Genomic DNA, 15,407 nt, shown 5'->3' on the forward strand with positions numbered 1-15,407 from the left:
TGGGGTACTGTAGGGAACTGTAGGGTACAGTAGGGAACTGTAGATTAGGGAACTGTAGGGTACTGTAGGTAACTGTAGGGTACTGCAGGGTACTGTAAGGTACTCTAGTGAACTGCAGGCTAGGGAACTGTAGAGAAATGTAGGGAACTGTACAGTAGGGAACTGTAGGGGACTGTAGGGTCCTGTAGGGAACTGTAGGGAACTGTAGGGTAGGGAACTGTAGAAAACTGATGTGAACTGTAGGGAACTGTAGGGTAGGGTACTTTAGTGAACTGTAGGGAGCTGTAGGGTTGGGAACTGTCTGTGTAGCTACCTACCTCTTGGCTGGCCTCGGGTTGGGAAACGGTAGATATGGACTCAGTTTCCAGGTTCTGCTGAGTCGTGGGCAGGCTGGTACCTTTCTGGGTGCCAGCCTGCTGCAAGGCTGCAGCCAGAGCCGAGAACGGAGCCAGGGGTGGGTCCGGGGCTGGACTCTCAGGGAGTGTCTGATCAGACCTGGCTGCAGCAGCAGGGTCGGGGTCAACCATATGCCCCCTCCGGGGAGGGGACAGGACGGCAGGCTGGACGGGGTGGAGCGGGGCCAGTGGTGACACCGGAGCCTCTTCCTGGGGGTCCTGAGGGGTACTGATCCAGATCTGGAGGGAGGAATAACTTAGGTATTACAGTACCCTTTTTGCCACTACTGCTAACATTGTACAACCCATAGAAATAGACAGACAGGTCACCTGTCATATAAGTCTGTTTTCGGAACCGGTCACTAGAGGCAACAGTAAGCGCTAGGGTTTTACAAGGGTGTTGTGGAAAGGGATGGTGGATAGACGTATGCATCTCCCTCTGATTCCAAAGGTTGCACGTTCGAATCCAGCGATAGAAAGTAGTTTTAAGATTTTGGTTTTAAGCCTATCCCAAACCCTAAACCTTACCATAACCATTCACAGTTAATGCCTAACCTTAAGATTTCGGAGTTTATTCCTAAACTTCACCTTAAACACTTCAAAATTGGACCTTGCAACAAATTCTAAATTTGACATTTGAGCAATATTGATGAATGTTTAATTCAGACATGAGACTGTGAGTGCTAGTTGTAAATAGAAGGAATGGAACGGGCGTCCCCATTCAAGTCAATAATGGCATAATAGGTGGACTGGAGGCCACCGGGAGCATACCCATAGGAGGGAAGCAGGAATTAAAAGCAGAAAGTAAAAGCAGGAAGTCTACCCATAATTCTTTGAGATTTCCAGTCAAATTGCCAGGTTTAGATGTTCCAATTCTATTTCTATGGTACAACCTACTAGTTCATCCAAATGTGTGTTCTGAACTGTGCTACTGTCCATGTCTTACTGTCCACATTTCAACTTAAAGTAAAAATGCAAAGCAAACATATTTGGAAGGTTTTGTAAATCCAGTATACGTAATGTATTTGGGAGGTTTGCTGTGTTTCGGGCATCATAGTAAGCTACGGTTGTAAATTCCTGTACCTTTCCACAGATTACCAGAAACCCTGGTTAGAGGACTGTGAATGTCCTTACTCCTTCTCACCTAATTCCAGGAATCTTCCAAACGGGATTTCAGGAAAACTAGGTAATTTGGGGGAAATTTCTAGAATTTTACAACCCTACAGTGAGCATTAATTAGAATATTCACATGGAGAGGTTGCTCTGCCACGTGTTTCTCAGGGAGGTGGGCAAGGGGGGCGGTAGGGTGTACATCGGAGAGGGGCAGGTGGTAAGAGGGTTGGAGAGGGGGGAGGTCTTGCTGAGGGGTGGCAAGATGGACCGACTGGTGCCATGGCTGCTGTCAGGGCATCCTAGGGGGCAAGGTCATGGCAAGCAGGGGGATGGGTACTGCCATGCCTAACGTCTGCTGGGGTTGTTGGGCCAGGGACACTGGGATCTGGGGGGTGCCAACAGTGGTTAGGGAGGGCACAGTACAGTAACAGGGGCTGAGGGGACCAGGTACAGGGAGGGAAATCCTTGGGGGGTAGACAGGGCACAGAGCAGCCGGGGAGTAGGGGACAAACTCGCATCCGCCTGGTGTCCCCACCATGGCAGGGTAAGGCAAGGAGGGAAACTATGGAATAAAAAAAGTGAAATAAACATAATGAGAACGTAATAAACACAAAGCTTTAATCTCTCTGTTTTCCACAGGCATCAGTTTAGATTAGGAGTGAAACAACCCCTGATCTTAATTCATTAATTAAAGGCCCAATCCATAAATTCTGTGTCCCCAGTGACAACAATATAAAGTACAAACACAATCAACCTGAAACAAAAACAAACAAACAAAACAAGATGTATGATTTTCACTATGGAGAGAAGCCTGTTCCTTTTATTCATTGGTTTTGCAGTACGTGTGCACCCACAAAGACCTTCCCTCGCTGTCAGTCCTACAGGGCACTTTTTGACTAGAATTCTTACATGTTACTCTCAATACTTATTACTTATTACTTGCGATTATGCATTTACAGATCAACTCTATATGATATACAGTTGAAGTCGGAAGTTTACATACACCTTAAACTCAATTTTCACATTTAATCCTTGTAAAAACTCAGTAAGTCAGTTAGGATCACCACTTTATTTTAAGAATAAGAATGTGAAATGTCAGAATAATAGCAGAGAGAATGATTCATTTCAACTTTCATTTCTTTCATCACATTCCCAGTGGGTCAGAAGTTTACATACACTCAATTAGTATTTGGTAGCATTGGCTTTAAATTGTTGAACTTGGGTCAAATGTTTCTGGTAGCCTTCCACAAGCTTCCCACAATAAATTGGTTGAATTTTGTCCCATTCCTTCTGACAGAGCTGGTGTAACTGAGTAAGGTTTGTAGGCCTCCTTGCTCCCACACACTTTTTCAGTTTTGCCCACAAATTGTCTATAGGGTTGAGGTCAGGGCTTTGTGATGGCCACTCCAATACCAATACCTGTCCTTAAGCCATTTTGCCACACCTTTGGAAGTATGCTTGGGGTCATCGTCCATTTGTAAGACCCATTTGCAACCAAGCTTTAACTTCCTGACTGATGTCTTGAGATGTTGCTTCAAAATATCCACAAAATTTTCCTACCTCATAATGCCATGGATTTTGTGAGGTGCACCAGTCCCTCCTGCAACAAAGCACCCCCACAACATGATGCTGCCACCCCCGTGCTTCACGGTTGGGATGGTGTCTTCGGCTTGTAAGCCTCCCCCTTTTTCCTCCAAACATAACGATGGTCATTATGGCCAAACAGTTCTATATTTGTTTCATCAGTGCAGTTGCAGACAGTAGTGTGGCTTTTTTATGGCAGTTTTGGAGCAGTGGCTTCTTCCTTGCTGAGCGGCCTTTCAGGTTATGTCGATATAGGACTCGTTTTACTGTGAATATAGATACTTTTGTACCTGTTTCCTCCAGCATCTTCACAAGGTCCTTTGCTGTTGTTTTGGGATAGGTTTGCACTTTTCGCACCACAGTATGTTCATCTCTAGGAGACAGAACGCGTCTCCTTCCTGAGCGGTATGACGGCTACATAGTCCCATGGTGTTTATACTTGCGTACTATTGTTTGTACAGATGAACGTGGTACCTTCAGGCGTTTGGAAATTGCTTCCAAGGATGAACCAGACTTGTGGAGGTCTACAATTTGTTTATGAGGTCTTGACTGATTTCTTTAGATTTTCCCATGATGTCAAGCAAAGAGGCACTTTGAAGGTAGGCCTTGAAATACATCCACAAGTACACCTCCAATTGACTCAAATGATGTCAATTAGCCCATCAGAAGCTTCTAAAGCCATGATATCTTTTTAAGGAATTTTTCAAGCTGTTTAAAGGCACAGTCAACTTAGTGTATGTAAACTTCTGACCTACTGGAATTGTGACACAATTAATTATAAGTGACATAATCTGTCTGTAAACAATTGTTGGAAAAATGACTTGTGTCATGCACAAAGTAGATGTCCTAACCGACTTGCCAACACTATAGTTTGTTAACAAGAAATTTGTGGAGTGGCTGAAAAACAAGTTTTAATGACTCCAGCCTAAGTGTATGTAAATTTCCGATTTCAACTCCATCTGTGTTGCTTGAGCGTCATGAGTCTGTCAAGCGAGACTATCTACTTCCCACCTCTGTCTTGATCTGTAGTGGCTCAATAGGGGGTGTGGCCTGGGCAGGCTGCTGTAGAGGGGGAGGAGCACTGCTGGCCAGGAAGGCAGCTGATTGGACAAGACTGGTGGTGATGTCAGAGCACTGCTCAGGTAGAGGCTGACTGGTAGACAACTGTAGTAGGAGAGAGAGAGATAGAGAGAGAACAAGAGAGAGAGAGAGAGTGGGGGAGAGATGGGGAGAGAGGATAGAGGCGAGGGGAGAGAGACAGACAGGCAGGGTAAGTAAACGTCATGACAAAGTTAATTGAACATCTATATCTGTCCTGTTCCACAAACATAATCTATTGCCTCAAACACTCTGCCTGTCCTGTCACCAAGTCTGGTTGGCAAACAGCCATATCTGTCTGTTTTTTCTGTCTGACTGGTACACGTACCGCACATACACACATGTCACCGGGTCTGGTTGGCCACAAACACATATGCACACACCCACCCACACACAAACACACACCCACACACACACCCACACACAAACACACACCCACCCACACACAAAGACACACCCACCCACACACAAACACACACCCACCCACAAACACACAAACACCAAAGACACACCCACCCACACAAAGACACACCCACCCACACGCAAACACACAAACACACACCCACCCACCCACACCAAACACCCACCCAACACACAAACAAACACACATCCACACACGAACACACACCCACCCACACACAAACACACTAACAAACAAACACCCACCCACACACACACCCACAAACACACACCCACAAACAAACGCTCACCCACACACAAACACACACACACACACCCACATACAGACACCCACACAGAAACACAAGGATCCGGGCTCACACATACACACCACAGGGCTTGTCTATGTGTGAATATACTGTACTCACAGCTGAGAACAACAAACATCACAGCCACCTTCATCTCTGCTCATTGAACAGAAGCCTGGGGACAGACAGCATCTGACTGGACTGTCAATATTTTGATATTAAGAGTCCCACAAACTATCACTTCTCATAGCTACACACTCACAGGTACACACACACATGCACATACACAAACACACATTCACACCCAAGTGTTGGATTCAGAACAGACCCTTACCTCCTGGTTGGGCTGGACAGGAGCAGTAAGCTGTGCCTGTGCCTGTCCAGTGGGGACATGGGCAGCAGCTGGGAAGCTCTGTGTTGCAGCTGGTCTGCTCTTATGTACTGTAGGCCCTGGTGTGGCTGAAGCAGAGATATGCTGAGCCTGGGGCTGGGTCAATCCTGTACTGGGCTGGAACACACAGGGGAAAGGCTGGCTTTCAGCTCATGGCTAAGAGGATCTATAACACATCATATCGAACAATCATCTGGAGAAGAAAATGAACATTGAGACCAACACAAAAAAAATAATCAGCATCTTCAACTGAGAAATGTTCCTTCACAGGAGCAACACAGGAGTGAATCATTGTGAGCAGGGTTGATATTGCTGCTGGAAACTGCAGGATAAAGGAGCGAGGCTGTTGCAGTAGTAAGGGGATCTACACAGGTGATCCATCATATCATAGAATAATTAGTAATCCGAGACATTCTCTGTCTGCTGAGGAGGGAACAGAAACAGCTAGAACTGAGGCTGAGGGGGAAGTGTTGCAAAATTTCAGTAACTTTTCCAAATTACCCAGGTTTTTCAGAAATCACAAGAGGAACATTTCCAGAATCAGGTGGGAATAAACAGGAAATCTGCAATCCTCCGATTTCTGGAAGACCTGGGAAATTTGGGAAAGTTATCGGAACTTTGTAATCCTATTGGGGGTGGATTTTGGATTGGGAAGTATTGTTGCGCTTGGTCATCATGGAAGGGACAGAGGAAGCTGAGCAAAGCAGGAAGAAGAACCAGCCCCATGCCCCTGCTGCAGCTAGGTCGGGTGTCGCTATGGCATCTGATGGGCATGGACAAAGTTCAATCAAGCCTGTCGTATCCCTGACCTACCATTGTGCCACCTGGACCACCTGGTCTGCCTTCGCTGTCATGTGGCGATAGAAGCAGGGCCTTTTCCAAACTCAGGCCCAAGCCCAAGCCCTGGTCTTGATTAGAATGCTCAGGCACAGGAGATGTGGGCTGGCTTTGGCCAGGCCAGTAGGCCCTGGTGTCTGGTGGTATAGGGGAGCTGGTCCTGCGAAGCCCAGCCTTTCCATAGCTTTGGCCAGGCCAGCAGGCCCCGGTGTCTGGTGGTATAGGGGAGCTGGTCCTGCGAAGCCCAGCCTTTCCATAGCTTTGGCTGGGCCAGTACAGGGTGTCTATTGGTGTTGGGGAGCTGCTCCTGCGACTGACGATGTGTCTTAGACAGTGGTTGAGCAGGGACAGACCTCCACTAGAGGAGCGGACCAATAGGTAAGGAGGTGGGGCAAGATGTGAGGGTGTGGTCCAGAAGGGAGATGGAGGAGCAGACAGGGAGGAAGTGATTGGAGGGATATTGAGCAGTGAGAGGAGGTGGGGGAGATTGATGGGGGTGTGGACTGGTGAGCACTGGGGAGAGGGAGGGAGGGGGGCATTTGGGGGTAGCCTAGAGACTTCCCGGTCTCCATCCTGGTCCTCAGTAGAAGGTCAAAGCTCGCACAGGCTCTGCAGGAGTGGGAGTGGGAGGGAGTGGGAGTGGGGCAGGGGCAGGTCAGAGGGGCATTGTATGGGCTTTGTAACCAGGATGGCAGGATGTGGATGATTGACTGATTGACTGATTGAGTCATGGTAGGAACACTGATGATGCTGGGACAGTGGAGGGGACAGGACAGGATCCTGAGGGGAAGGGGGGAGGGAGGCTGCTGCGCACTCCTCTGAAATTTCGTCCCCTTCTCGGCTCCCACATAGGGTATTTTCTCGTTTGGGACAGAGGTGGCAGTGAGAACGACTCAGTGGCTTAGGGAGAGAGTGGGTCCTGCACATGTCAATCAAGGAGGTGCTTCCACGCCTAGTGCACTGATTGCTCCCACCACAACTCACTGTCCTCTCATTGGTCCCACAACCAGCAAACCAATATTCTGCCCTCTCAGGGGAGAGAAGAGGATTCTGAGATGCAGAGGGCTCACTGAAGTAGTGCTGCTCAGGTCGATCGGACAAAAGAAAACATATTTTAGTTCAGTTTGTCTTTACGAAGACAGAAACTACCCAAAACACAACATAAACAAGGAGCTAGAGAGACAAAGGGTATATCTGACACTTGCAGTGAGAATATGTTTTGAAATACAGTGAGGGAAAAAGTATTTGATCCCTTGCTGATTTTGTATGTTTGCCCACTGACAAAGAAATGATCAGTCTAGAATTTTAATGGTGGTTTATTTGAACAGTGAGAGACAGAATAACAACACAAAATCCAGAAAAACGCATGTCAAAAATGTTATGAATTGATTTGCATTTTAATGAGGGAAATAAGTATTTGACCCCTCTGCAAAACATGACTTAGTACTAGGTGGCAAAACCCTTGTTGGCAATTGACATGCGTTTTTCTGGATTTTTTTGTTTGTTATTCTGTCTCTCACTGTTCAAATAAACCTACCATTAAAATTGTAGACTGATCATTTCTTTGTCCGTGGGCAAACGTACAAAATCAGCAGGGGATCAAATACTTTTTTCCCCTCACTGTATGAGTTTGAGACAATGGGGTATTTTGTGTGAGAGAACTTACAGGTGGAGACTGGTTGGCCCCCTGATGAAACTGTGTGGTACTAGCATGGGAGTAGGCCACCTGCGGAGGCTGTGCAGTGGGCTGCTGGTAGGCCGCCTGGTGCAGCTGGGCCTGGGACTGCACAGGTGGGCTGTAGACCTGGGGTGTAGATATGGGCTCTGGGAGGGACTGGTAGGGGGCACTGTGCTGACTGTCTAGAATAATAGGGAACAGTGTGTGGAGAAAACATTACGCCAACCTCAGACAAGAGAGAGAGGGGGGTGGGGGTAGCCACAGAGATGCACTTTCTCCTTTACTGTGAGACATATTCCTCTACAAGTGATTCATTATTCACAGAAATGACTACATTTATTCCAAATTTTAACTTATTAAACCCAGAGAAAAAACTAAAAATACTCATGGGCGAAGTAGCAATGGCTCCTCTTGCAGCCAAATATGTATTTGCCTGCCATAGCCTGAGGGACACTGAATAATAACATCTGCATAGTGAATAGTAACTTACTAATTATTAGTATTATTGTTATTACTATTATTGTTATTTCTATTATTATTGTTGTTTATCATTCCAAATAGTAGTGGTATGGGTAGTAGGGTGATGAGAATGATAGCAGTTTAATGATGGTGGTGGTAGTAGGAGTAGTAGTAATAATGATTGTAGTTGTAGTACTGATGTAATGGTGAAGATGACAGTTATTTAGTTATAAGTTAGTTATAGTTTCATTTTCCATGTTTAGCTTGTAATATTTATTACATTTCTACTATATTGTTGTTATTTTTGTATTTACTTTTGTATTATTATTTACTACCATTTTATATTATTATTTGTTATTGTTACTTACTTTTATTACTTTTATTACAATATATATTGTATACATGGTTGCTTTGGCAATATTGACACAATGTTTTCCATGCCAATAAAGCAGCTTGAATTTGAAAGCTATAGCGTAAGAAAGAAACAGAGGGACAAAGAGATTAAGCGTCATTATAATTCAAAAGCTGGGACATGACTCTGAGCTGAGTCACTGGTGCTATTCACACCCTGCAGCAGTCTCTCTCTCTCGCTCTCGCTCTCTCTCGCTCGCTCACATACACACACTGACCTGCCTTCATGTCCCTCTATCTCTACCTGTCCTCTATAAGCCCTGTAGATATTCATCCGGATTACTTTGAACAGATCGGCCCTGCCTCAAGAGAAGGTGACACGTGTATGTATAGGTGTGTGTGTTTCAGGTACTTTAAGTGTTGGTCCGTTTTCTTGTATGCACATTCGTCTATGTGTTTGTTTCTTTATTTGTTTGTTGTTTTCCTGTGTCTCTGTCTTTGCTATTAGTTCAGAGGCTGCAGAGCAGGTTCTTACATGGGGCCGGCAGGCTGCAGAGCAGGGTAAGGGGCTGGTCACCCTCTTCCTCCTCAGACTCTGCTGGGGCCAGTGGCGCCCCCTGTGGTGGTAACCCCATGCTGGGCCACTGCAGCAGAGTTGTTCATTTGGTTAATAATAATATGATAACATTGATTCAGACAGACAAATAAAGGAACAAATTAAAAACCAACATCAACCATGACAAAAAGCACAAACCTGTAGCAGGTTCTGTGTCTGGGTGCCGACTGCAGGGACGGTCCGATCCCTCCTCCATTTGATGAGAGCCACTCGGTCCTTGATGGACTTTCCTACTATCTTCACATCGCTGTCCAGGAAGAAGCCCGACTCCACCTACAACAGAGAGGCACTAAAGGGAGTGCAATGTGACGCAGCATGGCAACGTAAATGTGATTGGTCAAGAATCCCCATGCTCCACATGTTACCCATTTCTCCATTCATCTTCTCTACTGTTTAGGGTCTTTCACTAAATTGTCTTTGCTTTCACTAAACCAGAAGAACCCAGAGTCCACCTACAGAGGACAGAACAGGACACAGAATAGTACAGGACTGGACAGTACACAGAATAGTACAGGACTGGACAGGGCAGGGGAGGATGTGGCAGGGCAATGCAGATAGGACAGGACATGACTTGGCAGGGCAATGCAGACAGGACAGGTAAGGAGGTGGCAGGGCAATGCAGACAGGATAGGACATGACTTGGCAGGGCAATGCAGACAGGACAGGGAAGGATGTGGCAGGGCAATGCAGACAGGACAGGGAAGGATGTGGCAGGGCAATGCAGACAGGACAGGGAAGGATGTGGCAGGGCAATGCAGACAGGACAGGGAAGGATGTGGCAGGGCAATGCAGACAGGACAGGGAAGGATGTGGCAGGGCAATGCAGACAGGACAGGGAAGGATGTGGCAGGGCAATGCAGACAGGACAGGACAGGGAAGGATGTGGCAGGGCAATGCAGCAGGGCAATGCAGACAGGACAGGGAAGGATGTGGCAGGGCAATGCAGACAGGACAGGGAAGGATGTGGCAGGGCAATGCAGACAGGACAGGGAAGGATGTGGCAGGGCAATGCAGACAGGACAGGGAAGGATGTGGCAGGGCAATGCAGACAGGAAATGGAAGGATGTGGCAGGGCAATGCAGACAGGAAAGGGAAGGATGTGGCAGGGCAATGCAGACAGGACATGGAAGGATGTGGCAGGGCAATGCAGACAGGACAGGGATGGATGTGGCAGGGCAATGCAGACAGGAAAGGGAAGGATGTGGCAGGGCAATGCAGACAGGACAGGGAAGGTTGTGCCAGGGCAATGCAGACAGGACAGGGAAGGATATGGCAGGGCAATGCAGACAGGACAGGACATGACTTGGCAGGGCAATGCAGACAGGACAGGACAGGAAATAGAAGGACAGGGCAGGACATATCAATGCAGAGTGGATAGGACAGGACATGGTAAGGCAATGCAGACAGGGCAGGGAAGGGCACAACAGGATAGGACAAAACAAGACAGGACAGATGTTATTACTAAGAACCCTGACTCCACCTACAACAGACAGGTTATCACTAAACAGGGTCGCATATGAACTACTGTGGGAATTAGAATTGATCCGACACCATTTTAGGGACATCAGTTGATGGTCTATCTTTGTATCACAGTCACCCAAAGATAGAAGGTTGCCCCTCCCCACCCCACCGCTCTCAGATGGGACACAGGGTCAGGCGGGGTCAACCGGAATAACTGGTTGTTGTGATCTAAATCAATACCTTCCTGGATCATACCGGCCCGTCCACGAGACCAATGACGATTTACTGATTGCATAATGGGTCATTATATCAGGAGAGTGTTGGGAGATGAGTCTGTTACTGTCTGTTACTGTCCGGGATCGGTTTGAGCAAGGCGATTTGTAGATCAGTGATTCTGTGCTGTCTGACTGGAATCTCAAAAACACTATTTCATGACTACCACCAATTGTACAACAGCCCCCAGAGGCATGTTGGCATGTTGGGAGATATAGTCTGCACAGAACAGACGAAACTAAGATCACCATAGCACAGAGAGTGACAGACACTACACTCTAGAGGACACCCCAAGTGGTTAGATCAACAAAAAAAAATAAACACTTCCCTTATCATAGAACAAAAACATATATTTTGACTCAACAAATAAAGTGTATCTATAGTTCTGTTTTTCAGTCTACATCATATATCCATATCATACTCTGCAACGGGCACTGCAAATACACCAACCGTTTCTGAACCATGATAACGTGAGCCCTAGCAGAGTTATAATCTCTACATATGGCTCGGCAACTCACCATCTCCTGGGCCACACCCTCTGGGGTCTCTTTCTCCAGGTCAAAGGTGAACTCGATGGCCCCGCTGTCCTTGTACTTCCCCTTCAGCTTCTTAGGGTCCTCCACCCACACCTTGAGGGCAATGGAATTCTTTTTCCCATCATCCTCCTCGGCCAGCTCCACCCTTACGCCTGTGTCCTCCGCAAAGAAGGCATGGTTCAAGAGGTCCTTTATGGTGTACCTGAGGACAACCCACATTCAGTACAGTATACACACGCACACGCACATTCACACACACACATAACACTGCTGCTGTGCAAAGGTTATAGTATCCGTCGGATCCAGAGATGTGAAATGTCAGTACACATAAAAACATCAACAGTAGCAGACCCAAATACGAGCACCAACTTCATACCTCAGGACAGAAACAGTGTGTGTGTGTGTGTGTGTGTGTGTGTGTGTGTGTGTGTGTGTGTGTGTGTGTGTGTGTGTGTGTGTGTGTGTGTGTGTGTGTGTGTGTGTGTGTGTGTGTGTGTGTGTGTGTGTGTGTGTGTGTGTGTGTGTGTGTGTGTGTGTGTGTGTGTGTTTTTACCATTTAATGCTTTCTATCTGCTCAGTTCTTTACTTTACAGATGGACTTGACTCTATCCACTTACCTCTCTTCCCTCCGATGGCAGATACACTCCCCGATGATCTCCTTAATCTCTGGGTCACTGATCTTATCATAACTGGCAGGCTTCACCCCCTGGAGATGCCAGACACAAATAACAACTATCTTCAGGATGACAAGTACGAAGAATATAATATGATATCTCAACCGTTCTCACACTGACACTCACACTCACATTCAGACACAAAAACAAGAACAATCTTCATGATCACAAACATGAAGAACATTTGTTTATTTTTTGGATCCCCAGTTGCGACAGTTACTCTTCCTGGAGTCCACAAATATCGGGTGATGTCTCCCTGAGTCCCAAAAACCACAACACACACAGCGTTCAACCTGCATTCTTTGTGACAAGATGGCTGACAAATGTCATACCCCATTAAGAACAGATTCCCCGCAGGGCAGTGACATGGTCAGGAAGCTCCCACTGGAAAAACATATGGGCACATGTTCCAAATATGGGTTCCAAATAGCACCCTATTCCCTATGTACTTCACTGCATAGGGAAAAGTCCATCAAAAGTAGTGCACTATGTAAGGAATAAAATACCATTTGAAACACAGACATGTTCTCCTTAAGTCTCCTTAAGTCATTTCCATGTGTTTGATACCTTTCCATTCACTACAATCCAGGCATTATTATGAGCCGTCCTCCCTCACCAGCCTCCTGTGCACTTCATTCATACTGGCATCTCTATAGTAACATTAGTGCTACTTTGATATTTCTGAGTGACTCTGTAGAAGCCTGTATCTGTGATCTTATGTATGTTTGTTTTGTTAGTACAAACAGCTTGCACCACCATGGTAAACTTTTTAACTATTCACTGTAGATCTGTATGGCTTTGCTGTTAGTGCTAGTAAGTAAACGTTGGCACTAGTAATGGTGTGGGTGGGTTGGTGCTAGTAAGAAAACATTGGTGCTAGCAATGGTGTGGGTGATAGATAAGATTGAAGATGGATTCGCTGGACTCACGCCGGTGACTTTGCGGTAGATCTGAGCAGCGTTCTGGCACTCGGAGTAGGGGTATTCTGAGGTGGCCATCTCCAACATACACATCCCGAAGGCATAGACGTCCACCGCCTCATCATAGTGCTCCTCATACATCTCAGGGGCCATGAACTCTGGGGTGCCTGGGACGACAGGGGTCAGAGAAGAGGGCAAACGTCAAAGGTCACAAGAGTTACAGGGCTCCTTCAGAAAGAAACAGAAGGTTTTTCCTTACACACTGGAACACACTTATGCTAAAATGATAAACATGCTAAGCTAATTCACATATACCTATCCAAAAGAGGCTAATTGAATTCACGAGCAGGTCTCAACAGAATTACTGTCATAATCCATGAAATGCATAGTTACAGTATAATCTATTGGTAAATAGCCCACCCATTTTCACCTACCTCATCCCCACAGTTTTTATTTATTTACTTTTCTGCTCTTTTGCACACCAATATCTCTACCTGTACATGATCATCTGATCATTTATCACTCCAGTGTTAATCTGCAATATTGTAATTATTCCCCTACCTCCTTATGCCTTTTGCACACATTGTATATAGACTCCCCTTTTTTTCTACTGCGTTATTGACTTGTTAATTGTTTACTCCATGTGTAACTCTGTGTTGTCTGTTCACACTGCTATGCTTTATCTTGGCCAGGTCGCAGTTGCAAATGAGAACTTGTTCTCAACTAGCCTACCTGGTTAAATAAAGGTGAAATAAAAAATAAATAAAATAGATTCCATACTCTTTTACAGGTGATGTATTTACTACCCTTCCAAGCAGAGCATGAAAGAGCATGATTCCTCATCCTCACCGATGACACTCTTGGCGAAGGAGGTCCTCTTCAGCGTAGCTAATCCCAGGTCTCCTATCTTGACGGAACCGGTGGGGCCGGTGATGAAGATGTTGTCACACTTCAGGTCCCTGTGGATGATGGGAGGGGTCCTGGTGTGGAGGAAGTGGAGGCCCTTCAGGATCTGTCGACACCAGCTCCTCAGAACCTTGGGCTTCATCACCTTGAAACGCTTGAGATACCTGGAAGATAAAGGGCAGACCATCATCATCAAGATTTTCATCATCAAGACCACTAACGTTACAATCCATCTGATAATGAACAACTATCACTCAACTATGAATCAAAATGTGGAGGAACTATTTCATTCCATGAAAATTGACACCAGTGGAATTTTCCCTTGTCTAAAGTTACTCTTTCTTCATTTCATAAGAACAGCTTAGGAAGGAGGTGATACCTTACCTTGTGTTTAATGTTAAGCTCAGCACTGTTGTGTGGGAGTGTGTGGGGGGGCATGCTGTTGGTTGTGTGTGTCTCACGTTTTTAGTGTCCCTGAGGTCATGAGCTCTGTCACAAGAACGATGCACTTTCTCCCTTTGACCGGTGACTCCCAGAAGTCATAGAAACGCACAATGTTGGGGTGCTGGAGACCCTTCAACATCTCTGCCTCCTCCTTAAACCTCTGACGCTCCGCTTTAGTCAGTTTACGGTCCTAAGAGAAGAAATAAGAGAGGGGAAGGTAAAGACAGAAAATAACAAGGGACACAGTTCCTTAAATTCTCTGGCATAACATCATCTCTATAATATATCCATGCTTGTGATTTTGAATATAAAGTATCAATAGAAATATTTACAAATATTGTCACTAATGATTTTATAGGGATTTGACCATGCTGCATTCAAGTTGAAAACATCCATTATTCACTATTCCATTGTCTCAGCAGTTATGTGATTGGACTACAAACCCATTAATGTAGGCTATGTTTGGAGTTAACTTCTTTGTGACAGGGGGGCAGTATTAATAAATATAATAAGATTCCCAGAGTAAACTGCTTGCTACTCTGTCCCAGATGCTAACATATGCATATTAGTATTGGATAGAAAGCACTCTGAAGGTTCTAAAATGGTTTGAATGATATCTGTGAGTATAACAGAACTCATATGGCACGCAAAAACCTGAAAAAAATCCAAACAGGAAGTGGGAAATCTGAGGCTTGTAGTTTTTTTTTTTATCTCAGCCCCTATTGGCGATACAGTGGGATGGATATTGGTTACGTAGCACAGAACAGTTTATATATATACACACACACACACACACATCAGACACAGCCTTAAAATAGATTTTGGGGGGATTTGTATCATTTGATTTACACAGCATGCCTACAATTTTGAAGATGCAAAATATTTTTTATTGTGAAACAAACAAGAAATAAGACAAAAGAAACAGAAAAATTGAATGTGCATAACTATAACTATTCACCCCCCC

General features: G+C 45.7%; 1 protein-coding gene across 2 annotated transcripts in view; it reads right to left on the reverse strand.

Moving 5' to 3' along the window:
• The window catches only part of LOC124028075 (serine/threonine-protein kinase WNK2-like), a 59,431-nt gene that overhangs the window by 25,762 nt on the left and 18,262 nt on the right, over positions 1-15,407 (reverse strand). For both annotated transcript variants that reach the window (XM_046340237.1, XM_046340240.1), the window contains exons 2-12: positions 14,461-14,633; positions 13,943-14,163; positions 13,103-13,260; positions 12,117-12,205; positions 11,482-11,701; positions 9,368-9,502; positions 9,149-9,257; positions 7,792-7,985; positions 5,232-5,405; positions 4,104-4,256; positions 318-635 (exon numbers count right to left, since the gene is read on the reverse strand). In XM_046340237.1, coding sequence (XP_046196193.1) covers positions 318-635; positions 4,104-4,256; positions 5,232-5,405; positions 7,792-7,985; positions 9,149-9,257; positions 9,368-9,502; positions 11,482-11,701; positions 12,117-12,205; positions 13,103-13,260; positions 13,943-14,163; positions 14,461-14,633 — 1,944 coding nt within the window. The remainder of the gene's footprint in view (positions 1-317; positions 636-4,103; positions 4,257-5,231; positions 5,406-7,791; positions 7,986-9,148; positions 9,258-9,367; positions 9,503-11,481; positions 11,702-12,116; positions 12,206-13,102; positions 13,261-13,942; positions 14,164-14,460; positions 14,634-15,407) is intronic.

Source organism: Oncorhynchus gorbuscha, linkage group LG03 (assembly GCF_021184085.1).
Source record: "Oncorhynchus gorbuscha isolate QuinsamMale2020 ecotype Even-year linkage group LG03, OgorEven_v1.0, whole genome shotgun sequence".
In the NCBI taxonomy this organism is placed as follows: Eukaryota; Metazoa; Chordata; class Actinopteri; order Salmoniformes; family Salmonidae; genus Oncorhynchus; species Oncorhynchus gorbuscha.